The following is a 24,509-nucleotide window of genomic DNA, read 5'->3' as shown; positions in this document are numbered from 1 at the left end:
AGAATTGTTCTTTTCAGTAATTCTGCTAACCTGGTACATTCCAAGGAGGACATAGATATGCCTGTGGTATCTATATTCATACTAATTCCTTTCAATTATACTGGTAACATAAGTCTATCTCTTATAGTTACTTTTATCATTAATGGCACAAAAATGAATTCTTCATAGGGCCAAATACAAGCTCTTTAGGCATATAAATTGGGTTAACAAGGGTGGCTCAGTGTTAAGCTATGCCAGAGTGGAGTCCAAATTTTATTCCGGTACAGGGATGACTTTCTATGTGGCCTCTCTAGCTCTGGAGCTAATTTGGATGCTGAGTAGCCCCACAGGTATTTATATGTAGTGTTTGGTATTTTTACTGGGTTCTATTCTTCTCCCTTGGATCACCTAAAATGGTTAAGAATTTTCTAGTGGGATTAAGGTTGTGATCTCTGGGGAGGGGTGGGACATCTGCTCTCGGTTATTTTTGTGTTAGCTGCTTCCCCTTAAATGTATGTTCACAAGTGAGCCAGAGCCTTATCAGCTGGGGTCCAGGGAGGACTGTCTAGGTACTGCTCCTGAACTTGGTCTCTGAGCCATGGCTTCCCATAGACACTCAGGTAAAAGCTTCATATTCTTTATCTTCTATTGAGCACAAGTTTGCTAGGGCAGTAGATCCATCATTTGCCTAAAAAATACTTTTTGGTTAAATGAATTTAGTGTTGTCTAAATAGTAAATAAGACATTGCTCATATCTGTTCTGTCCTTGCCTTCTGATGCTGTTTTAAAGACAAAATATTATTCTTATTCTAGTAAAATTGGCAGTTTGAGTGGTTTATTTTATAAAAAACTAAATGTTATACTATATTGTACATTTTTCAGGACATTTTATGAAACTGTTAGAAATTGTGTGAAGACAGAAGGTTTTTTGGTTAGAAATTTTGGGTGATATATAAGATACAAATCCTTATCTTTACAGTGCTTTAAATCAAATGTAAGGTGTTTGGGGAAAGGTCAATTGAATATGATGCTGGAAGGAGGAATATTTATAACTAAGAAATTCCATAATAACTTACCACCTATCTTCACCTTTTCTGAACAGTGTTTTTAGTCTTCCTGAAGAAACAGCTATGATCCTTTTGCTATAACACTTAGGTTATTAATTGGAAAGGGGCAAAATTTCAGAACCTCCAGACTGTCATTACTCTAAGAGTCTTCCTCTTGTTTTGTAATGTGATGTTAAGGAAGCTTTTTGGCCATGGACAAGACACCACGGAATAGGGGTCAAAGGACTAAAGGACAGGCAATCTCCTCAGAATGGCCGGTTCTCTCTCGTCAGTCAGCCTGCTGCCTGTCTCTCCTCCAAAGCCTGGAATGTTGTTGTTGCTTTGTTGCCCTCTCCCTAAGTAACGGTTCCCTTTCTTAGAAACCAGGCACTTTGTCCTATCTCCCAGTTTTCAGATTAAGGAACCAAGTAATTATCAGTGGCAGTCTTTTAGAAAAATTGTTTTTGCAAACTTGTGATTACCTCTCAAAATTTAAACAATGGGAATAGTTTAGAAATGTCTCCTTTGGTGTTTTAAAACAAATGTGCTGCAATAGAACTTCCTACTTTAATGAATTAATATGCAGTGTCTTCTTTGTTCAAGAGTTCAAGAGCTATTTGTTTTTCCCCACTCCTCCCAGGAGCCATTTTACAAACATGGCACCGCATGCCTGAGATTATGGTAATCGGCCAGCATACACATTCTCTGGGTGTAGGCACACTATTCAGCTGTACCAGTTGTTCCAATGGATCTTGAATGCATGTTAATTGGTAGAGGAACTCCACATTTTATTTACTAATTACATGATAAAATAGGGATATATTGTATTTAAAAGGTGACATAATTATAGCACACTCAAGCATTGTTTTTAAATTGCACTCAACCCCAACTTGATTTTTGCTTAAATCTGGAGGCTATAACTGTGACTAAATTAGATAAACTAATTGACACCTTTTAGATGGGTTTTTAAATCAGGAACTATAGTTTTGTATTGCCTTGGGTCCTTAGGTCCATGAAAGTAAAGGAGAGAGAAGTCCTCACAGAAGGAAAATCCACATTGCCCTGAAATGGGCTTTGTGTGGACAAAACTGGATCAGAATCCATTTTTAGTGACCATCCCCATACTGAGAGATTTCAAGGACAAGAATTTATACTTTTGTTATTGAACACTTACAGTCTACAAAATTATGTAGATTGAAATCCTATACCCTTTGGCCTTTCAAGTTGAGGAGCGGGTGGGGTATGGGTGAGAGGGAAGTACTATGGTTTGCCATACTATGCAGCCATTGATTCACTTCACCAGCCACTGCCCAGTGGGTTACACAGCCCCAGCAGTCTATTCTCAGGGCAGGGATGGAAAATGAAAAGGTGAGGTGAGAGGGAATAATCAAACTGGATTGGCTTTAAATAACTGAAAAAATAGTAGTCAGAAGATATGGTTGAGGGTGAAGCTGAATGTTTTGTACTTATAATTACCACTAAATGACTGCCTACTGCTTCACCACAGCTAGAGAAACTAAAAACACATGTTTTATTGCTGTCAGGTTGGAAGTGCTTTTTTCCTATAGGGAAGACAGAACATGCTGCACATAATGTATACAACATTAAGGAAAGTTTCGCCCTGGGTAGGTGGCTCAGTTGGTTGGAGCATTGCCCTGCCCCATGCACCAAAAGCTGGTGGGTTCAATTCCTGGTTAGGGCACATACCCAAATTGCATATTTGATCCTGGGTTGGGTATGTGTGGGAAGCAACCGATCAAGGTTCCCCCCATCCCCCCCCCCTCATCAATTTAAAAAATGTTAAGGAAAGCTTCAACTATGAACAAAATAGCACTAGAATAGAATCTGACCTAGTGGAAGTTCAGTGACATGATTTTTTGTTTAATAATCTCTAACCCTCCTGATACCAGATAAAATCTAAATTGTGTTACCTGTCTATCAGTTATCCAAAAGAGATTTATATGTTTTTTTCCTAAATGCAGTGTACAAGTGAAGTTGTTAATAACATTGAATCATTCTGCACACATTCTGTTTTTAAGGGAAAAAACACTTTCTGATTTTCTATGAAATTCTATGAAAGACTACTTTTCAACCATGACTCATGAACTTCGCCTCATTCCAGCTACTTAGGCGTTTATTCCCAAATGTCTGACGACACCCCCAGGTGCGTGAGCATGTCTATTAAACAAGGGTCTTATTCATCTGCAAATGGCTCCGTTCCATTTGTTGAATGTTCTCAGGAAAGCAATATACCCTTTCTTTAGAAGCCAATATTTATACACAGAGTGACTAACATACTGGTATGTTGGACTTAGCAATTAACAGACCAGAAATAGACTGAACTTTTTTTTCCATTTGGGTTGCTGTTCACTGTTTACACTGTACATTATACCACTCAGAGAAAGTGCTTAGTTAGAAAAATGCAACCTAGTTATAATATTCACTTTTTCCCTAAATATTCTTATTTTGAGCCACTTAGGCAGGAGGGGAAAATGAACATTAGTATGAAATATGTGAGAAAATACACATAAAAATACAAGCAAGATTATTAAATACAAATATAATTTTCTCTAATGAGAGATTTATAGAAAAAAAGTTGCAATGTTATATTATTTACATATGTGCACGATTAAATAAAAACCCAAAAGTTTTTATTGATATACTGAGGTTTATGTAGGCACTTCGTAGCATGTTGGACGTTGTTCAGGAATTTTCTGAAAGAGGAAGCTTGTTTATTAAGTGAAGAATGATGTGGCTTTTGAAGCAGGCACAGCATGAAAGTCAGGCTACCACCTTGGAATAAATATCTAAAACTTGATCGTCCAGTTACATTTCCAACTGCATTCTAACCTACTAAGTCTATAAAGGACGGTAGGTTAGATGTCAGCACCTTAGGGTCACAGGAGCTGCCCCTGATTTTCCAAAACAGAAATACTTGTTATAAAATGCTTTTAATAAAAGAAGTTTTAAAAGCTTTTAATGGTGGTGACTTATCTCCGTCTGTCAGTCAATAGGCATGTACTGTGTTACTTGTGTATACAAGGCCCTGAATTAGGTTTCTGGGGCTCCTAGTATATTGGCAAACTTTTCTGTGATACAGAAACCTCCTCACCATGTCCAGATGAGGGCCACACTGTGAGGTTAAAATTAGAGAGCTACCCTAGGGCAAACATGGCCTGGACAGAGACAGGCAGGAAGGGAAGCAGAGCTGTAGTTATATGTATCCAAGTTTCATTTAATGATTGATGACATGCCCTTTCCCAGATAACAGCACGAGGTCAAGGCAAACATCTGAAGTTCGGGGAGGTTAAAAGTCTTCGGATTTCATGTACTTAGAAATTGCTAAAGGGATAAAAATTGTTCCCTCGGAGATAAACACCTCAGTATATGTCATTAATTAAGATTAAAGAGAGCCCCAAAGAAAAAAGATCAATTCCATCATTTTTCTCTATTCTCTTATTTACAACAAAGGGAAAGAAAAGAAAGTACAAAGCTTTTCTCTCATCATGAAGTCAGCGCCTAACTAGATCTCATTTCGATGGAGCCCACAAATCTGGGTATTTTCTGTCTTTTCGGAAGCTCTCAGTGTTGTCATTTATAAGCTCTTAGAGTTGTTAACCTCTTTGAAGATAAGTGGTAACAAAATATTTTGCTCTTGTACACATCGTTCATATTTTATTCAAAGTTTTGACATGGTAACTATCTCATCAGCAGGAATGTATTATTCCAGCTTCCTCCTAAGCACACTGTGTGACAGTTTGAAATAGTTTGAGACCAAATAATCATAAGGTTAGAAAAACACGAGGTAAACTAATTCGGGTTGCCGAGTTCCAATTAATTGGATTTATTGCAAAAGAGTACTAAAGTTTACGAATTTGCCATCGACATTGTTAACTTGCGTTAAGTATTTCCAGCCTGTCACTTATTAGGCAATAAAGCCAACATTCCTAGAAGTGCCTATTTTATCTTGACAAATAAGTGTTTCCACACATATGAGAAAGGTTTGCCCTGGCTGCTCAGTTGTTTGGACATCTTCCTGTGCACCAAAGGGTCATGTGCCGGGGTCCAACCCCAGCAGGTCCAGGGGTCCCCAAAGGTGTGGACGGAGTCGGCGAAGAAGGAATGACACAGGGACTTCTCCAGCCAGGTTTGGTCACCAGGTTCAAGTCAGGTTCTCCTGCCAATCTCTGTAGTCAGGTTCAGTCCAGGATCCCTTGCCATGTTCTCCCGCTAGGCTCTGTCTCTAGGCTCCGAGGCCAGTCCCTCTCCAGGATCCTCCGGCATGCTCTCGCCAGCGAAGTTCTTCTGTCTCTAGAGGACGTTCTGTGTAGGTTCTGTGCCTAGGCTCTGTCTCTCTTGGTCCTGTCTTCCAAGCCCTGTGTCCTTAGTTCTGTGTCTTTCTGTCTTGTTACATCTGTATTTATACCAGTTCATTTTAATCCTGTCAATCTCTATTACAAAGGTTAGGGCGTTTCTTATCTCCATTCCAGGGAGTAAAGATTATGTAGCTTAAGCATGATTGTTTGTAGTTAAAGTGATTAATTACCCGCCTGGCACTTAGTTAAGGGGTTTTATTCCCTCCCTAACTTCAGGGTAAAATCCCTACCTGGGGAAACAACCTTTCTCAGAGGTGACCTTGGTTAAAACACATAGTGCCAAGAAGGTGAGCAAACATATTAAGAAAAGTATGCCATATATGCCAGGTCCCTTGAAACAGCAAGCATGGACCGGCTCCCGGCAGTCATGGGTTCGATTTCTAGTCAGGGCACATACCCAGGTTGTGGGTTTGATCCCCAGTCATGGCATGTACGAGAGGGAACTGATCGATGTTTCTCTTACACATCAGTGTTTTCTCTTTCTCTCACTCCCCTCTCCCTTCTTCTCTTTTTAGAATCAATGAAAAACATATCCTCAGGTGAGGATTTTTTTAAAAAAGAAAAAAGCTTGAGTCCACTGTGGAAATCAGTTCTAAAAGGGTGACCCTGGATTTTTCACACTGCAGAAAGAAAAAAAAATAATGCCTAAAGCTAGTATCCCAAAACATCATTAACTTGGGATGGATTCTTTTAATTTGCCCTTTGCTTGGGTTAAGACCTTGTACTATAAGAATGATAAGAGTGGTGAGCAACTTCATTGAATGTGACTCCATGTACAACACACTCTGGTACTTCCATGTTCATTGGAAAACGATGGATTATTTCATCATCTTGAAGCCTAGAAGAGCGTGAGATTAAAATGAGTAATGTTCGAAGTTTTATTCTGTAAATAGGGACTTTGGTAAGGGAGAAGGGATTTTCAAATATGGTCCAAGATGATGGTCTGAAAGGCTAAACCAGCTGAGATAACTAGACAGGGTAGTCTAATCTTATAGATTCTGATTTCCTGCCAAATGGCATTTAGGAGCCACTGATAATTTAATTTCCTGGCATTTACTGTTACTGGAGATTTTAAGAAAGTAAATTTTTGTTGAGTGCACAATTTCAATATGGAAAAAGCTAGTAAGATAAAGATTTTATGTGACATGTGAAGGACCAGCAAGAATGAAATAGGAAAGTGATTTTCAACATGCTATCACTGTGACAGGCACATTTTTCTATATGTTGAGGCTAAAGGCAGTTTTAAAGCTGCCTTATGTAAACTGTATAGTTCAAGGAGATGGACCCTGGTTTCACCATGTCTCTACTTTCCATTTCTAACTCAATTGTGTAAGGGAACATCCTGCTTTCCTTTTTGGGGAAAGTACTAGTAAGAACTATTCTCTGGTCTTGATAAATATCTGCTGTGATACAGCTGTCTCGAGCAATTATCTTTGCCCAAGAATGTTTCAATCATCACTCTCTGGAGATGAGGGGTCTGTCTGTGTGCCAGCACAAACTGGATCTGGGCTGGCTCAGAACATGAAGCTTGTTCAGTGGTCTGATTCCCTCTTTTGCTGGGCTGGCTTCAGAAACTGACCCAATTCTGAGTGACAGTTCACCAGCCTTCACCGAGGCAGGGTCTGAGACACAGGGTGTGGTTTCCTTAGCTCACACTCTGCTATTTGGTTGCCTATGGCAACAAGATCCAAACAACTTGGACATGTGTTTGTATAAAAAAAAAAGGCTGGGAATGGGACCCAAAGAGGGAGTTTGGGGCTGTTCAGTTAGTGGAAGAGCTGCGGTGAGTATCGGGCAACTGCTCATTGCTTTTCCCTCATTCTTTCTAAATTATGCTGGGGATATCTGCTAGCACAATAACCATGTTTGTGGGTAGTTGGACAAATAGTCTCCATTCTCTGTTTCCTGAGCAAATTAAATACTTGCTATTTATTTGTCTGTGTAAGTTTCTTGTTCAGGGAGAGACAAACAAGTTAATATATGTTTAAGAAGCTGAGAACTTGTAGATACTCACATTTGGTACCTTTTTGATGACAGGATTAACAGGGTGCCTTAGCAGTGTTTGTAATTGCAAGTGGGTGATCTAGAGTCAGGGGTGGGTGGGGGTCAATCAGGATGGGATGAGGGGACTTGTTCATATGAAGGCAGTGGAAGAAGTTATTGGAATAATCAGCTTAACACTTTTTATAAGTTATTCCCTTCCCCCAGATTTTACTTTAAAATTGCAATTTTTCAAACAGCCAATGTCCTGAATAGTATCACTTCATTGACTATATCTATCCTCTCACTTGCTTGAACAAAGGGGGATTTAATTTTGGCATGTCCTAAAACTGCACATCACTATGACAAGTAATTTACAGTTGCAAAATTTGCCAGTACCAGTTGAGAGTGCCACTTTAATTTTCTCTTGCTTGATTGCCCAGGTCTCAGAAGTCAGTCAGTTTACCTTAGACAAAACTCTGTAGGATATAAAAGTGTTCTGCCAGATTTAAAGTTAATGCAGACATTTTAAGCAAATTTTTTTTTATTGCTTAAAGTATTACAAAGGGTATTACATATGTGTCCATTTTTCCCCCCGCCCTAGACAGTCCCCTAGCCTCCCCTATCCCCCGGTGTCTTATGTCCATGGGCACTTAGGCTGTTTCCAGATTAAGCAAATTAATAAGGATTGCTTGGGTGCCTAGCATTGTCTAGAGACAGCAGTAAGTCTTTGTTCAGATGAACTGAATTTTACAGTCAGGAGGAAAGTGAGGCTTCAGGAAGATGCTATTCCACCCCTCCACCCCTCACCCCCCACCCCACTAAGAAGTTATGGAGGAGGAGCTGGAAGCTGGCAGGGAGGTTTCTGGCTTACTGTCTTGAACAGCAGTCACCAACCTTTTGGCCCTCACGGACCCGTGGTCCTCGGACCACCGGTTGGCCACAGCTGCTCTAGAGCGTAGCCCATGAAGCAGAGGGTCTGGGCACCTCCCTCCTCCACAAGCCGGCTGAGCCAGCCAGCCAGCCTGGAATAATCAGCTTAACACTTTTTATAAGTTATTCCCTTCCCCCCAGATTTTACTTTAAAATTGCAATTTTTCAAACAGCCAATGTCCTGAATAGTATCACTCACCCCACAGCTGCTGCATGCAGACTGTGCCTAAAGCTGTGCGTCCCTTTATGTAAAACAATTCCTTCTCTCTTGGCTGCTCCGTCACACCCCCGCACTCCTTCACATCACTGCTCAGAGCCACTGCACTGCCCAGAGCCCCTGTCGGGCCAACACAAGCTCTGATCCACTTGCCCCCCTCAGTGTCCTGTGAAGCAGCACAGCGGGATATCCCAGCAGGGGTTTCTCCCAAGTCCCCAGGGACTTCCCTGACCTTTGGCCTTCTGGCCCCTGGGGAGCTACCCTCAAGGGTTCTTTCTTCCTAGGAGTCTCAGTGAAGTGTCTCTGGCCTTGGTGCCTGCAGGCCCCATGAGGCCTTGCACAGCTTCCCCCCCCCAACCCCCGGAAGCCTCTGTGGCACAGTATGCTGGTCTTTCCAGTCGTCATTTGTTTTTTCTGTTTGCCCCCATAGGTCCCTCCAGGTACAAGGTGGGCACCATGGCTGAGAAGTTTGACTGCCACTACTGCAGGGACCCTCTGCAGGGGAAGAAGTACGTGGAAAAGGATGGCCACCACTGCTGCCTGAAGTGCTTTGACAAGTTCTGCGCCAACACCTGTGTGGAATGCCGCAAGCCCATCGGTGCGGACTCCAAGGTAACATTGGGACCGGACGGGTTGGTTGTCCTGTGACTGAGACAACAAAAGCCCGCCCTCTCCTGAGTCCTCCTCATCATTGCAGCTACCCATGTGGAAGTCAGGACAGGCAGTGGCACGGAGACAAGGAAACAAGAGGCCCCGGCCCAGGAGCCAGCCACCCTTGCTTCTAGTGCTTGTTCCCTTGACAGTGTCCTGAGCTCTCTGTGTAGGACTTGGAGCGGCTGGTGCCAAGGCCCATGCCAGCTTTGTTGGTTGTACTTTCTCTTGTTTCAGGAACTGTGAGTCTTCCATCCTCACCTCAGTGTCCTTCATGTTTCTCAATTAGAACATTCACGTCAGGGCATCCCCAGGTGTAAGGGGTAGTAGTAGGCCCCTGCCCCCCTCCTAGCACCCCTGTGTCACAGCAGCCCATCCTTCTGCTTGGTTTCCAGGAGGTGCACTATAAGAACCGCTACTGGCATGACACCTGCTTCCGCTGTGCCAAGTGCCTGCACCCCTTGGCCAACGAGACTTTTATGTCCAAGGACAACAAGATCCTGTGCAACAAGTGCACCACTCGGGAGGACTCCCCCAAGTGCAAGGGCTGCTTCAAGCCAATTGTGGCAGGTACTGCCCATACTCACTCCTGGGATGGCCAGGGAGGAGGCCTATGGGCAGAGATGATGTGGGGTTGCTTGGGACGATGGGGCTAATGCTACTGGGAGCTGCTTTTAGCTTTTAGCATATATATGCACGCATATATATATATATGTATACATGCGTACACATATATGCTCGCACACACGCACACATTCGGAAACTAAAGACCACTGGAGAGAACTGTCTGTGGCAAGAGAAGGAAGTGAAAAGTATGTAGCACTTTCTCATTTGGGTAGAGTAAGTGATGGAAGCATGCTTTTTCCTTAGAATGTAACTCTGGGTCAGACCATCCCTTATAGAATCTCTAAGTCCACAAAGGGTGTGGGAGTGGGGTCTCGGGTGTCTATTCCTCAAACACTACAGCTGGGGTCCCCTCCCTGACAGATCTGGGTTGGCACACCCACAAGTAGGCCATTGTTGAGGAACCTTCCACGGGTAGGCTCATCAGAAGTGTGAGGCCAGTCACTGCAGGGCCTGCATTCCCTCACCTCTGGAGGGCCCATGGTTGGAGTTGAGTGGATGCAGCCCCCTGCAGAGCACTATCAGTGGGGCTATCCAATTGCTTCCTCCCCCTGCAGGAGATCAGAATGTGGAGTACAAGGGGACCGTCTGGCACAAAGACTGCTTCACCTGCAGCAACTGCAAGCAAGTCATCGGCTCTGGAAGCTTCTTCCCGAAAGGGGAGGACTTCTACTGCGTGACTTGCCATGAGTCCAAATTTGCCAAGCATTGCGTGAAGTGCAACAAGGTATGTTGTCAAGGGAGATCTATATGGACTATTGTTTCTAGAAGCGTTTTTGACAGTTGGCAGAGCACTTGCACACACACTATCCCATTCCATCCCCACGACGGCCCTGTGATGTGGGAATTATTATGCTCATTTTACAGATGAGGAGACTGGGAGTAGAAAACTGTATGGGGCCAACTCAGGCTGTCTGAAAGGCACTCACCCTGGAGGCACAGGCAGCCGGGGCTCTAGAGGCCTGTCTCCACCACCTAGTTCGCCTTCTCTGAGCCTCAGTATCTTCACCTGTAACCTGGGGGTAATAATAGCACCTGCCTCCCATGGCCGTTATGGTGATTAAATGAGATATTGTAGACCAAAGCGCCCAGCACAGTGCCTGGTACATAGTAGGCATTCAACAAAAGAGTTGTTGAATCTGAATTCGGTGCTACACTCCCTGGTCTAGGCCATCACATCTGGAGGAATCACTTACCAGGATCAGCCCTGGCATGCCGAGTGCTTTGTGTGTGTTACCTGCTCTAAGAAGCTGGCTGGGCAGCGTTTCACCGCTGTGGAGGACCAGTATTACTGCGTGGATTGCTACAAGAACTTTGTGGCCAAGAAGTGTGCTGGATGCAAGAACCCCATCACTGGTAGGCTAAAGAGTCCTTGCTAAGTCGGCCAGGCTAGGTTTTGCGCATGGTAACCAACTCTCATTTTCCTACTTCGGTTTCATCCATAAAGGCCCCTAAGAATGCCCCCTCCCCTTGCCATTGTGGTCCTGAAGACCCCCAAATAGTTTTGAATTCTCCCCCAGGCCAGGTTAGCCTTTGCAATACAGAACACTTCCTGACTGCTGCTGACTAACGATGCTGTGCTGCGGAGTTCACGAGCCTGAGACCCACGCCATGGGCAGGCCATGGGCAGGCACTGCGCACGCGTGGGATATTGGGGGTGGGGGTGGGGGCGGGGAGGGGAGGGGGGGAAGGGGTGGTGAGGGTGGGGTAGAGGCTAGGGGAAGGAAGGGGAGGGAGGCTGAAGAGTGATAGGCTGGGATCATAACACCCCATAGCTGAAGGCTAGCTCAGAGGTGCCTGTGGGCAGCTTTGTTGCCACCCGAGCTAATCATTTCATTCCTCATCTCGCGGCCGCGATCCACGTGCCCTGGGCCCTTTCCCCGCCTCCACTGTTCCCATCTCCCCGGGGAGCCTTGAAATGTACATTTGAGAAGACTTTTGCCATCCTCAGGGAAAAGGACTGTGTCAAGAGTGAGCCACCCAGTCTCTAAAGCTAGGAAGCCCCCAGTGTGCCACGGGAAACGCTTGCCTCTCACCCTGTTTCCCAGCGCCAACCTCCGGGGCAGGCATCCGGGTGGAGAGAGGACTTGTCCCTCGTGGGTGGTGGTTCTTTATAGAAAAAATCGAAGCTTAGCAGCTCCTCGAGGCCCGGTAAGTGCATACCCCACGAACAGCCCAAGTTTGCCTCCTGGTGGCCACTTTGATGCCATGGCCCTGACCTAAATCAAAGAAACTGGTTATGCTGGGAGGACGGTGCAAGTGTTACAGGGCGATTGAAGTGGCATGGGATTGTGGGTTCTTTAAATCACAGAAACCTTTGGCTGAGCTCTGGAATCTTCTGAGGTCCTTGAGAGCTGTAGCAGGGTCACGGCGGCATGGCGTAGGGGACAGATCACGGTGGAGAGGGGTGGCCTGGGAGCTGGGCAGATCCTGCCCTGTGCTTATTAGCTCTGTAAATGGGCAAGGCAGCCGTGTATCTCTCACCTGTATTCACTCAATTTTCTCTTTTGTTCTCTTTTGTGTTTTCCACAGGGTTTGGTAAAGGCTCCAGTGTGGTGGCCTATGAAGGACAATCCTGGCACGACTACTGCTTCCACTGCAAAAAATGCTCCGTGAATCTGGCCAACAAGCGCTTTGTTTTCCATCAGGAGCATGTGTATTGTCCCGACTGTGCCAAAAAGCTGTAAAGTGACAGGGGCTCCTGTCCTGTAAAATGGAATTGAGTATTGTTATTTGTGTCCTCACCCTCTGCCCTATACCATCCATAGGGAAAGAGCGGCCTTTCACCTCTTCAAAGTTGTTCCTGTCTTTTCTCCCATTTTACAGTATTATTCAAATAAGGGCACAGTGATCATTCTAGAATTTAGCAAAACCAACTCTGCAGCAAAGTTAATTTTGCAATGGCTGCATTAAAAAATGAACACTTAGATTGACTCTTCTGCATGTTTATCATAGAGCAGAAAAGTGCTAACCATTTAGCTGCTTAGTGATATAAGCAACAAGCCTAAGAAATAAAGCCCCCACTGAGATGCCCTCCGTGACTCAGCTGGGACCCACTTTGTCATCACACGACACACAAGAGTTGTAGCAGCTGCTTCAACTCATTGCTCACCCTGTGTTCTGTGAGCAGAAAGAGAATTTACCGAAATGCATGGTTTAACTTCATCAAAACCTTCCTTCTGTTCTTTTGTGCTTTTGATCGACTAATATGAATTTCTAGAAAATTAACATTTGAACTTAGCTGTGATGCTAAACTGACCTTTCCCCCCGTACTAACATTTGAGTTCCCCGTGTGCCGTGTTTTCTGAACGTTCCTACTTTCAAGTATGGAACATGCAGGTGATGTGGAAAGTGTAGGCAGATCTGAGAGAACGAGCCTGTTTCAGAGGAACATCGTCACAGTGAATACTTCTGGAAGCTTAACAAAACTAACCCAGCTGTTGGGTATGTTTAATTAATAATTTTTTTAAATTAATAACAGCATAGATTATGGGTTTGGAGACTTGCATGAAAACATTTTAGCCCCCTCGAATGTTCCTGCAGTTTGAAGTCATCCTATAGAAGTAACCATAAATCTCTAGAGGGGTAGCTGAGCAGCCATCAGGACGGTCATTGACATGGATGTGACATTTCCAAACAGTGGCAAGTTGAATCCCTTGTAACATAATAGTTGTTGTTCTTTTGTTGATCTGTTAAAGAGGCTCACCAATGTCTCTTGTGATTCTTAGGACTGTTCCTCAAGAGCTTAGCTCAATTTCTGGGGGAGTGGGGAGGTCACTGTCTTCACAGGCAGATTTCCATGTAGTGCTTACCTGAGATGCCGGATCACCTACTTACTGTATTCTATCTAATTGTTATATTACATAATAAAATGAGATGATATCAAAGTGAACATGTAATGACAATACATATTAACATTCTTGTAGCTATGGTTAGAGAAGCCGATGCCTCATTTCTACATTTTGTCATTAGCTAATATCATCTAACGTTTCAGTGTATCCTTACAGAAATAAAAGTAGCATATAAATAACTTGCCTCCTGTCATTTTATTCTACCCAGTGTAATTGCTATAAGGTGTTACTACTGATCCTAAAACCTGAATTTTTTTCTTTCTTCAAGGACATACTCAGTTCCATGCAATTGCATGGGACACAAATTACAAACAAGACAAAACAGACCTATAACAGTGCTTGGATCCAATTAAAAACAACAAAAACCCATTCTGACCCAAAATAGCACTTCCCAGATGTTGCCATCCCTTAAAAGGGTCAAATTGATCATCTTTGACCAGGGGGATGAGGGTAGAAAGAGCACTGTGGCTGAAGGATATCAATGGAGAAATCATCACAATCTCTATTTTGTTGGCTACCCTTATGTTGTGCCTCATAGAGCCCTGGGCCCCTGTTGAACACTGCTATGTCCTCAATGGCTGATATCCACCATTGGGCCTCCCTCCTTGGGGACAGTGCTTATTTGGAAGGCTGCACATTTGGGCCCATGGACTTCAGTGAGGGGGATGGAGTGGGCACAGGTTGCAGCTTCTAGATCATTGCTACACATCTCTGAGGCTCATGTTCTCGAGCTATTCAACCTACCCACCCACACATGGTTGTTGCAGGACAGCACTGGAGGTCCAGTGAGACAGGTTCCTTCTGCATGCTCCTACATGATGGATCACCAGAACATAAGAGCACTTAGTCAAACCATATTTCAGCTAAAGGCAGAGTTGGGAGGAGAGGGCAGTAGTCTTTGATGAGCCTTAGGCCCAGGGCAATAAAAGCAAAGGGCAGAACCCCTGGGTTATATTTACTACTAGAGGCCGGTGCATGAAAATTCATGCACTGGAAGGGGGGTCCCTCACCCTGGCCTCCCCCCTCTCACAGTCCGGGAGCCTTCAGGGGCGGGAGGTGACCCGGTGATCAGAGGAAGGTGATGTCCCCATCACACCTCTGCTGCTGCCACTGCCATCAGCACAAGCCTCGGCCGGCCCTGGTTACCTGCGCCTCGGGTGACCCTGGGCGGCTGGGCAGCCAACATCCAAGGCTTGCCTACGTCTCGGGCCAGCCCTGGGCGGCTGGGGAGCTGAGAGGACTGGAAGACTCTGGAGGCAAATGTGCAGAGCACCAGTGGGGCGAAGGGGACTGGGCGCTGACATCTTGTGGCTGTGGGCATTGCCATCTTTGAGGGCGTGGCATTCAATTAGCATATTCCTTATAGGCTGTGGGTGCCACCATCTTTGAGGGCGGGGCAGTCAATTAGTATATTCCCTCCTTATTGGCTGTGGGCGCCACCATCTTTGAGGGAAGGGCAGTCAGTCAGCATATTCCCTCCTTGGCTGTGGGCACCACCATCTTTTTGGGTGTGGCAATCAATTAGCATATTCCCTCATTGGCTGTGGGTGCTGCCATCTTTGAGGGTGTGGCAGCAATTAGGCTATTCCTTATTGGCTGTGGGCGCCTCCATCTTTGATGGTGGGGCAGTCAACTAGCATATTCCCTTCTTATTGGCTGTGGGGGCCACCATTTTGATGGTGGGGCAGTCAATTAGCATATTCCCTTCTTATTGGCTGTGGACACCACCGTCTTTGAGGGAGGGGCAGTCAATTAGCATTATTTCCTCCTTATTGTCTGTGGGTGTTGCCATCTTTCAGGGCATGGCATTCAATTATTATATTTCCTCCTCATTGGCTGTGGGTGCCACCATCTTTGAGGAAGGGGCTGTCAATTAGCATATTCCCTCCTTATTGGCTGTGGGGGGCTCCATCTTTGAAGGTGGGGCAGTCAAATAGCATTATTTCCTCCTTATTGGCTATGGGTGCTGTGATCTTTGAGGGCGTGGCATTCAATTAGCATATTTCCTCTTTATTGGCTGTGGGCACCACCATCATTGAGGGAGGGGCAGTCAACTAGCATATTCCCTCCTTATTGGCTGTGGGCGCTGCCATCTTTGAGGAAGGGGCAGTCAGTTAGCATATTCCCTCCTTATTGCCTGTGGGCGCCTCCATCTTTGAGGGAGGGGCGGTCAATTAGCATATTCCCTCCTTATTGGCTGTGGGCGCCACCATCTTTGAGTGTGGGGCAGTCAATTAGCATATTCCCTCCTATTGGCTGTGGGCACCATCTTTTGGGCATGGCAGTCAATTAGCATATTCCCTCCTTATTGGCTGTGGGTGCCTCCATCTTTGAGGAAGGGGCAGTCAGTTAGCAAATTCCCTCCTTATTGGCTGTGGGGGGCTCCATCTTTGAGTGTGGGGCAGTCAATTAGCATATTCCCTCTTTATTAGATAGGATATTAGAGGGAATCAGAACTTATCAGCAAGAAACTATGAGCACTTTAATGAATGGAGAACATCCCCTTGTGTTTCCCTGGGAAAATGAGCAACGCTTAAAACAATGAAGAGTCCACCTGGTCATCTGGCGTCCCAAGGAAGTGGGTTGGGTGGGGAATTCAGATGGCACCCTTCTGCTTCCTGAAACCTTGGGAAAGGATAGAGCCCTGAGGGGACAAGCCTCCCAATTCACTCAAGACTTGAGCACTGGCTTATATGCTTTTCTCTATACGAAGAAACTATGATACATCTCCAATACCTTCCTCCTCTGCTGTCACTTCAACCATTCTTCATCTCCATCCCCTCAATCCTGTTACCCTTTTGCTTCCTTTTTCACTTGGCCTACAAAACTCCAGCCTGTACCAGGACCAAAGAGCTCTGATGAGAAAAGCCACACAATTACAGACTGCAGCCACCAGCTGCATGAACTTCTGCCAGGCCCTCAGCCCTGTATCACCACTCCACCACTGCCGGGGTCCGACCCCAGCAGGTCCAGGGGTCCCCAAAGGTGTGGACGGAGTCGGCGAAGAAGGAATGACACGGAGACAGCGTTCAGTTGATCAGCAGCCTAGCCAGGATCTCCAGCCAAGTTCTGGTCTTGATCTCCAGAGAGGCTCTGCTGTTTATTGTCTTGTTACATCCGTATTTATACCAGTTGATTTTAATCCTGTCAATTTCTATTACAAAGGTTAGGGTGTTTCTTATCTCCATTCCAGGGAGTAAAGATTATGTAGCTTAAGCATGATTGTTTGTAGTGATTAACTACCCGCCTGGCACTTAGTTAAGGAGTTTCATCCCCTCCCTGACTTCAGGGAAAAATTCCTACCTGGGGAAACAACCTTTCTAGGAGAGGCATCCCCTCCCTGACTTCAGGGAAAAATTCCTACCTGGGGAAACAACCTTTCTCGAGAGGTGACCTTGGTTAAAACACACAGCGCTAAGGGGAGCAAACATATTAAGAACAGTATGCTATATACGCCAGGTCCCTTGAAACATATGCTGTGCAGATGTTTCTTTCCTGCAGCGACTGTGTCAAGCAGCAAGGATGGACCGGCTTCCGGCACACCACTTCCTCCACTTCCTAACAGACTTCTCCACCACCTTCCTCTCCCAGGAAACACTCATTGGAGTCAGCCTCTGGCTATTGCTTGCCACATGATGCTTGCTCTTAACACTCTTGCATCTTTAGAAGTACACTCAAACCTGGGTTCTTGAACAGCTCCTATCTCGAACAATTCATTTCTCAACCAAGTTGTTCACGAAAAATGTCTCGGCTGTCGAAAAAAACTTCAGTTCTTGACCTGACAACCCTTTCATGATGATACTTGTATGATCAGTCATGCATTTCTCAGGGGACAAAGGAAAGAATACATGCATATGAGTCAGTTTACTGCTAAACCTTGTGTTTTCAACATCTTAGGAAATTGTTTGCAAATATTTTCATGTTTATTATATTAAAGGTCTTACTGTGTACATGAATTTTCATTTTTTGCTGTACATTTCATTTCCTTTTTGTTAAATTTTCATTTACATTTCATGTCCTTTTTGTCTTTAAAGTGTTTATTTATAGATTGAACAGTACATTAAACATGTACTGTGTATAAGAAAGGTTAAAACAATCATTTGGGAGTCTGGAATGGATTAATTCAATTTACATAATTTCTGCCCTGGCCAGTGTTTCTAAGTGGTTAGAGCTTCGGCCTGTGAACCAAGGAGTTGCAGGTTGGATTCTAGTCAAGGACATGTACCTGGGTTGCAGGTTCATTCATTCCCCAGCCTCAGTTGGGGCATGTGCGGGAGGCAGCCAATTGATGTGTCTCTCTCACACAAATGTTTCTCTCTTCCCTCCCTCTCATTCTCCCTTCCAGTCTCTAAAAAAAATCAATGGAAAAAGTATCCTTGGGTGAAGATTAACAACAAAATTTACATTATTTATAATGGGAAAAAATGATTTGGTCTTTGAACAATTCACTTCAGGAAAAGCTTTCCCAAACGAATTAAGTTCGAGAACCAAGGTTCCACTGTAAGTGCCTTATACACATTACATCGGGCCCTCACACCCAACACTGGCACTCTTTTTTTAAAAATATACTTTTATTGACTTTTTACAGAGAGGAAGGGAGAGGGATAGAGAGTTAGAAACATCGATGAGAGAGAAACATCGATCAGCCGCCTCCTGCACGCCCCCTACTGGGGATCGAGCCTGCAACCAAGGTACATGCCCTTGACCGGAATCGAACCCGGGACCTTTCAGTCCATGGCCCGACGCTCTATCCCCTGAGCCAAACCAGTCAGGGCAAAACTGGCACTCTTGCCCCTATCTTCCAGATAAGAAAACTGAAGTTCAGAGAGGTTATCTGGTTTGCCTAAAGTCACACAGCTAGTAAGTCAGAAATCATCACCCTGGACACACCTGTAGCCTATCCATTATGACACTGCATTGCCAACAAAATGGTGAGCCCCTTAGGGCAGGGACAGTGTTTGACACATCACAATGAGGAAACTGCCGTGCTCAGTGACAAGCATAAGACTCAGGAGGAAGGAGGGGAAATTTTAGTTACCAAATTTCCAGAAGAAAAACCTTTTCTCCCTCATAATTAAGGGGAGCAGGATATCAATAACACATCTATTTGAGTCTCAAGCTAGTGAGCCAGCAAGGGAGCAGAGGGAGGTTCCAGAGCAGGAGTGGAGCAATGCCTAAATTAAAGGGACTTGTTTCTTCCACCTCTTCTGGCAGCAATTCTGTCAGTGAAGTTAACAAAATATGAAAGGAGAAAAAGCAAGTTATTTCAGAAAACCCTGTAAAGAAGCAAAAGACTGGTGAAATTTCAAGAGCCCTGCCATTTTTTCAAGCAGAACAGCAGCAGCAGAGATGACATGTTTCAGATTGGGAAGATGAGGTGCATCAGTGTTTGGGACTTTCAAGGAAAAGTCCTAATTTATATTAGAAAATATTGGATCGGTTCAGAAGGTGAAATGAAACCAAGAAGAAAGGGTCTTTCTTTAAATCCCGAGCAAGCAGCCATCTGAAGGAACAGATTTGTGACATTGACAATGCAGTAAGAAAACTGTAAAATCAGAGCCAAAAACTTGTACTGTTGCTTTAATTTGTCATTGTTTTCCAAGCTATTGTATATTTGGATTGTAAAACAATTTGTAAGAACACTTTCTTAAAAGAAAATGTGGATTATTTAAAATGTTCTGAGGATGCCCTAGCAGGTTTGGCTCAAGGATAAAGCATCGGCCTGTGGACTGAATGGTCTCAGGTTTGATTCTGGTCACCGCTAACTGCCCTCCCTTGCAGGCCTGGTCCCTCCCAACTGCCCTCCCCTGCTGGCCATCTTGTGGCAGCCATCTTGTGTCCACATGGGGGTGGCTATTTTGTGTTGAAGTCATGGTCAATTTGCATATCACATCTTTATTAGATAAGATTGCTTAGTCTGTACAAAATAATGATTTAGATGTCTGATTTCACTTATTAAACATCACCCATAGGATGTCTATAAAATCAGATATTGCTAAATTAGACTAGGATTTAATAAAAATTGTGAAAGCTTACTGGCCAAAAATTTTATTTTATAACATTAAGTATGGATTATATATAACCAGAGATATCACTATGCTTTACTGTTATAGTAGGTAATGTGGTCAGTTTTTAGGCCAGTGGTTCTCAACCTTCTGGCCCTTTAAATACAGTTCCTCATGTTGTGACCCAACCATAAAATTATTTTCATTGCTACTTCATAACTGTAATGTTGCTACTGTTATGGATTGTAATGTAAATATCTGATATGCAGGATGGTCTTAGGTGACCCCTGTGAAAGGGTCGTTCGACCGCCAAAGGGGTCGCAACCCACAGGTTGAGAACTGCTGGTTTAGGGGAAAGAGCATATACTTGGGTTTTTCGGCCTAAGCTTGGGTCTTTTACAGTTAATCTACTGGACTTAAATGTTACTAAGTTTTTAGCAGGCATTCTGATATGATTTTCATTGAGCCATGATGACAAAGACACAGATTGAGGCACAAGTTTCAGGGACTTGGCAGCAATAGACAGGGCATGGTGTGCCTTAGGGAAAAAAATGTAAAGGAACTATTAGCAGTTAAAGAAGGCAGGGATTCTCTTCAAACTAAATTATATTTTGATCACATGGATAGGACACAATTCTACATAGAAGAGTAAAAAGAAAGGATTAAAAATATGTAAATAATCCTTGTTGACAAATTATTTTTGATAGCTAAAATAAAAATAAAAATGGCTACTGCCATATCAGAGTTGCACTATTATACTAAGTTGGATTGCTAACTATATCTAAAACATTTTATGGAATTGCAAAGACTTGATTTCAGAACCATCTGCTAGGCCATATATAGTTATCAATTTATCTGGCAGCTATTCTACCTTATTTTTTTACATTTTAGATTTTAGTGCTTTTAGCAGTAACCCTAATCAGTGCGTAATTGGGGAAATAAAGAAATCCTCTTCCGTATTTTAGCCTTCATCAACTAATAGATACCAAAGTGTTCAAATAATGTTTTAGACAAATCATACTTGTTAACTTTCCCTTTTTTGTAAACATTTTTGTCCTGTTAACTTAATTGGGGAGATTTTTAAAGTATTCCTTATATATACAGAAAGGGTAGTTAGAACACAGAATTTTGATTTTGGTTTAGATGGAGAGGGGATAATGGTTGCATTTCCTAGGTTTATATGAATTTAAGAAGTGTATGTATTTTGAAACATCTGCTAATAGAGAGATGGTGCTGAAATCTATTATTACCTAGGCATTTTCTAGCTATTTAGCTTATTTCATAAGTTAAACCTTCATATAAGGAAGGCAAATTTGTTGACTGCTAAATTCATTTAAATAATGTTACTAGAGCCCTAACCGGTTTGGCTCAGTGGATAGAGCATCGGCCTGCGGACTGAAGGGTCCCAGGTTCGATTCTGATCAAGGGTATGTACCTTGGTTGCGGGAACATCCCCAGTAGGGGCGTGAAGGAGGCAGCTGAGCGATGTTTCTCTCATCGATGTGTTAACTCTCTATCCCTCTCCCTTCCTCTCTGTAAAAAAATCAATAAAATATATTAAAAAATAAATAATGTTACTAGATATGCAGTATATAGAATTTTTGTGTGTGTGTGTGTGTGTGTGTGTGTGTGTGTGTGTGTGTAGGAAAGGATGAAAACTGGGTTAAAATAAGAGCCAAATTAACTTGTACTGAAAGGGCACTTTTGTTTTCTGTTTAAACTTTATCTTAAGATTTCTTCCGGAAGAAAGCTTGGCATTTGGGTGCAGCCATTTCTTCCAGTGTAATGCCAAAGTGAATTTAATTAATACCAGCCCTTGAATGTACTCAGCAGCAGGGCTTTTCTAATTGGGTTTTACTCTTTGTCTTTTAAAGTACAAGCAGCTTCTGACCTATGTCCAATGCTCTTGGCATTTTATTAAAAGAACCACTAAAAAACTATATATAATTTGATTTTTCTCTTTTGTTTTGCTTCATAAATGCTTAAGAATGTCTTTTGAAGACAGTTCCTACCTCATTAGCTAGTCAAGATCCTGTGATGATCAACCTATTCCAAATAATGCTTTTTGAAAAAAAAAAAGACTTGAAAACAAAAAGTATGTACATCTTGGGCCTTGGCTATTGAGGAGAAAAGAAAAAGAATTGAGAATTAAGTGTTCCTGACATGGGCATGTTAGAAGAGTACTATAAAAGTTTGAAATATTCAAAAAGTTCTAGCTAGCCTTGGCTGGTGTGGCTAAGTTGGCTGGGCGTTATCCTGTGTGCCAGGAGGTTGCTGGTTTGATTCCTGGTCGGAGCAGATGCCCATGTTGTGGGCTAAATTCCCAGTAGGGGGTGTGCAAGAGGCAGCCAATCAATGTTGTACTCTCACATTGATGTTTCTATCACTTTTCCCCTCTCCCTTCCTCTCTCTCTAAAAAAATAAACTATTATTTTAAAAAATTTAAAAAAATTAGAAGTGCTAGCTAGTATTTAGGTATCTCTTCTGATACTCTTTGCTATTCACTTTTTATGGAAATTAATTCAGTAAAACACTCAAAACTTTTTAGTATTTTTTAGTGGTGTTTTTCCAGATAAATTCTACGGGTAAATATTTCCAGCCACAAGTATGTAATTCTGTAACTGTGGAATACCTGTATGCTTTGTTTGGTGTATCTTCCATGGAGATTATCAATGAATATACTACTCCATCTGTGAACATTTTAAATGTTGAAGTAAAAGAAAAATAAGAAATGTACAAAAAAATGAACAGCCGTAACCGGTTTGGCTCAGTGGATAGAGCATCGGCCTGCGGACTGAAAGGTCCCAGGTTCGATTCCGGTCAAGGGCATGTACCTTGGTTGCGGGCACATCCCCAGTAAGAGGTGTGCAGGAGGCAGCTGATCGATGTTTCTCTCTCATCGATGTTTCTAACTATCTCTCTCCCTTCCTCTCTGTAAAATCAATAAAATATATTTTAAAAAAAAGAACATATCTACTTGTTAACAGAGTGGGTTGTAGAGCCCAACTTCTGGGGTTCAAATCCTGGCCACCCTGCTGTTTTAAAGTTATGAGCCCTTTGGCCAGTTACTTAACCTATCTGAGCTTTTTTCCTCACCTGTAAAATGAGACTTAGAATTCCTACCTTGCAGAATTACATGCAGATTTCATAATGCAAGTGCTCAGCAGGGTGACGGATAACCAGTATAAGCACTCAATAAACTTTAAGCATTTATTTTATCTCCATCACCAGAGATAGTTTATTAACTACCATGCAAGCCATAGGACACTGTTCACTCCCCAAGCAGTATGGGTGTTGGCTTTATAATCAGACAGACTTAGGATTGATCAGCTCTGCCTTTCTGGTTGAATGTACCAATATCCACAAACCTGTGTCATCCCAGGTAAAAATGAATAACCACACCTTATAAGACTGTTGTAAGGGTTTGAAGTGATGCCTATAAAGTACCTGGCATATAGATGTGCAAACTTTAGTTATTACGACACTAGAGGCCCCATGCATGAAATTCGGGTAAGAGTAGGCCTTCCTTCTCCTGGCTGCCGGCACCAGCTTCCCTCTGGCACCCGGGACCTGGGCTTCCCTTGCAAGCCCGGCTTCGTCCAGAAGGACTCTGGTCTAATTAGCATATTACGCTTTTATTATTATAGATAGTTGAGGAAATTATTAAACACTGGAATTGGATTGGTGGGGAGACCAAGGACAAAATAGCCTTTCTGGGGCCTGCTTCAACAAACCAGACCTAGGGGTGGGGGGCACTGAAAGTGACACAGGGAATTGACCTGATAAAATGTGACAGTATGCCTCCAGGCTTTTGCTTCTTGACACTTGCTACTGTTTTATTAGTCCCAAACCTCCAGCTGTTGCCAAAATGAGTTAGTGACTGTTCAGTATGAGAATGAAAGGGTCTACAGATATTGTACTGCAGCCCCCCTCTCTTGCCAGATTAAAGGGCTCAGAAGGGCCATAACATACACAATCACGTGGCCATAACTTATGCACACACACAGGCGTCTTGGCTAAGATTCAGGTCTTCAGATTCCGTTCTAGTGTCCCTTACCGCACTTTGTGGTTGTCAGGGATTAGAGAGAGCCTTTAAAAGGCTTTACAGTGTTCACGACATAGGTGGAAGAAATGTGGTCATCCTCAGAATCCACACGGGAAAGGACACCAAGATAATATCCAGAGAGAAAGGGAAACTGGAGGCAACAAATGTGTCCCCTAACATGTTCAAGGGCACCAGCCCAGGGCAGGAGGGGGAATCTAGATCATGTCCATCACTTCACAGCTGTAAAGCAAGGTGATGTGACTGCATTTCATGTTGTGTGCACACCAGGGGATATCCTAGTTCAACAGCTCCAACAGAAAGACCAACAGAATGGAATGCCAAGTGGGGAATGGCTGCTACCATTCTCATAAGCACCAGACCACAAAGACTGAGGATAAACAGGACCTTACCTTACAGAATACAATAGCGAGTGGAGTAGAACATGTTTCAAGATTACAAGCAACCTTTATAGGCAGATCAGAACACTGGTCTCACCACGCATAGTAAGTGATGTCATGGAGAGATGGGTATATAACAGTATAATCACTGCCTGAGCACACTCACAAGGGCTAGGAGAGGAGGAATGGGGAATGACTATGTAAAGGGCCTAGGGTTTCTTTGTAGGGCGATGAAAATGTTCTGGAACTAGATGGTGGTGATGGCTGCCCAACACTGAAAGTACTAAATGCCACTAAATAGTGACTTATGTGAATTTCACCACAGTAAAAAGAAAGGTACTTTAATCACTGGCTTCAAGTATAAGTCAGATCATCACCAGGAAGAGTAACACAGGAAAGAGTAA

The 24,509-nt window shown here is 43.5% G+C and overlaps 1 protein-coding gene and 1 pseudogene across 7 annotated transcripts in view; both read left to right on the top strand.

Moving 5' to 3' along the window:
- The window catches only part of FHL1 (four and a half LIM domains 1), a 76,279-nt gene extending 62,443 nt beyond the window's left edge, over nucleotides 1–13,836 (top strand). For 2 of the 7 annotated variants that reach the window (XM_059680100.1, XM_059680099.1), the window contains 6 exons: nucleotides 8,962–9,143; nucleotides 9,578–9,752; nucleotides 10,364–10,533; nucleotides 10,976–11,162; nucleotides 11,758–11,957; nucleotides 12,339–13,836. In XM_059680100.1, coding sequence (XP_059536083.1) covers nucleotides 8,988–9,143; nucleotides 9,578–9,752; nucleotides 10,364–10,533; nucleotides 10,976–11,162; nucleotides 11,758–11,957; nucleotides 12,339–12,422 — 972 coding nt within the window. In that variant the 5' untranslated portion in view covers nucleotides 8,962–8,987 and the 3' untranslated portion in view covers nucleotides 12,423–13,836. Of the gene's footprint in view, nucleotides 1–444; nucleotides 600–3,064; nucleotides 3,190–7,080; nucleotides 7,185–8,961; nucleotides 9,144–9,577; nucleotides 9,753–10,363; nucleotides 10,534–10,975; nucleotides 11,163–11,757; nucleotides 11,958–12,338 lie in introns of those variants that run through there. The other 5 variants (XM_059680102.1, XM_059680098.1, XM_059680101.1 and 2 more) reach the window with 5 other exon arrangements.
- Nucleotides 13,837–18,471: 4,635 nt separating this feature from the next.
- LOC132224114 (activated RNA polymerase II transcriptional coactivator p15-like) lies at nucleotides 18,472–19,208 on the top strand (annotated as a pseudogene).
- Nucleotides 19,209–24,509: the final 5,301 nt, after the last annotated feature.

This window comes from Myotis daubentonii, chromosome X (genome assembly GCF_963259705.1).
Source record: "Myotis daubentonii chromosome X, mMyoDau2.1, whole genome shotgun sequence".
NCBI classification, from domain to species: Eukaryota; Metazoa; Chordata; class Mammalia; order Chiroptera; family Vespertilionidae; genus Myotis; species Myotis daubentonii.
The sequence above is the reverse complement of the archived record's forward strand: the minus strand, read 5'-3'. Positions and strand labels throughout refer to the sequence as shown.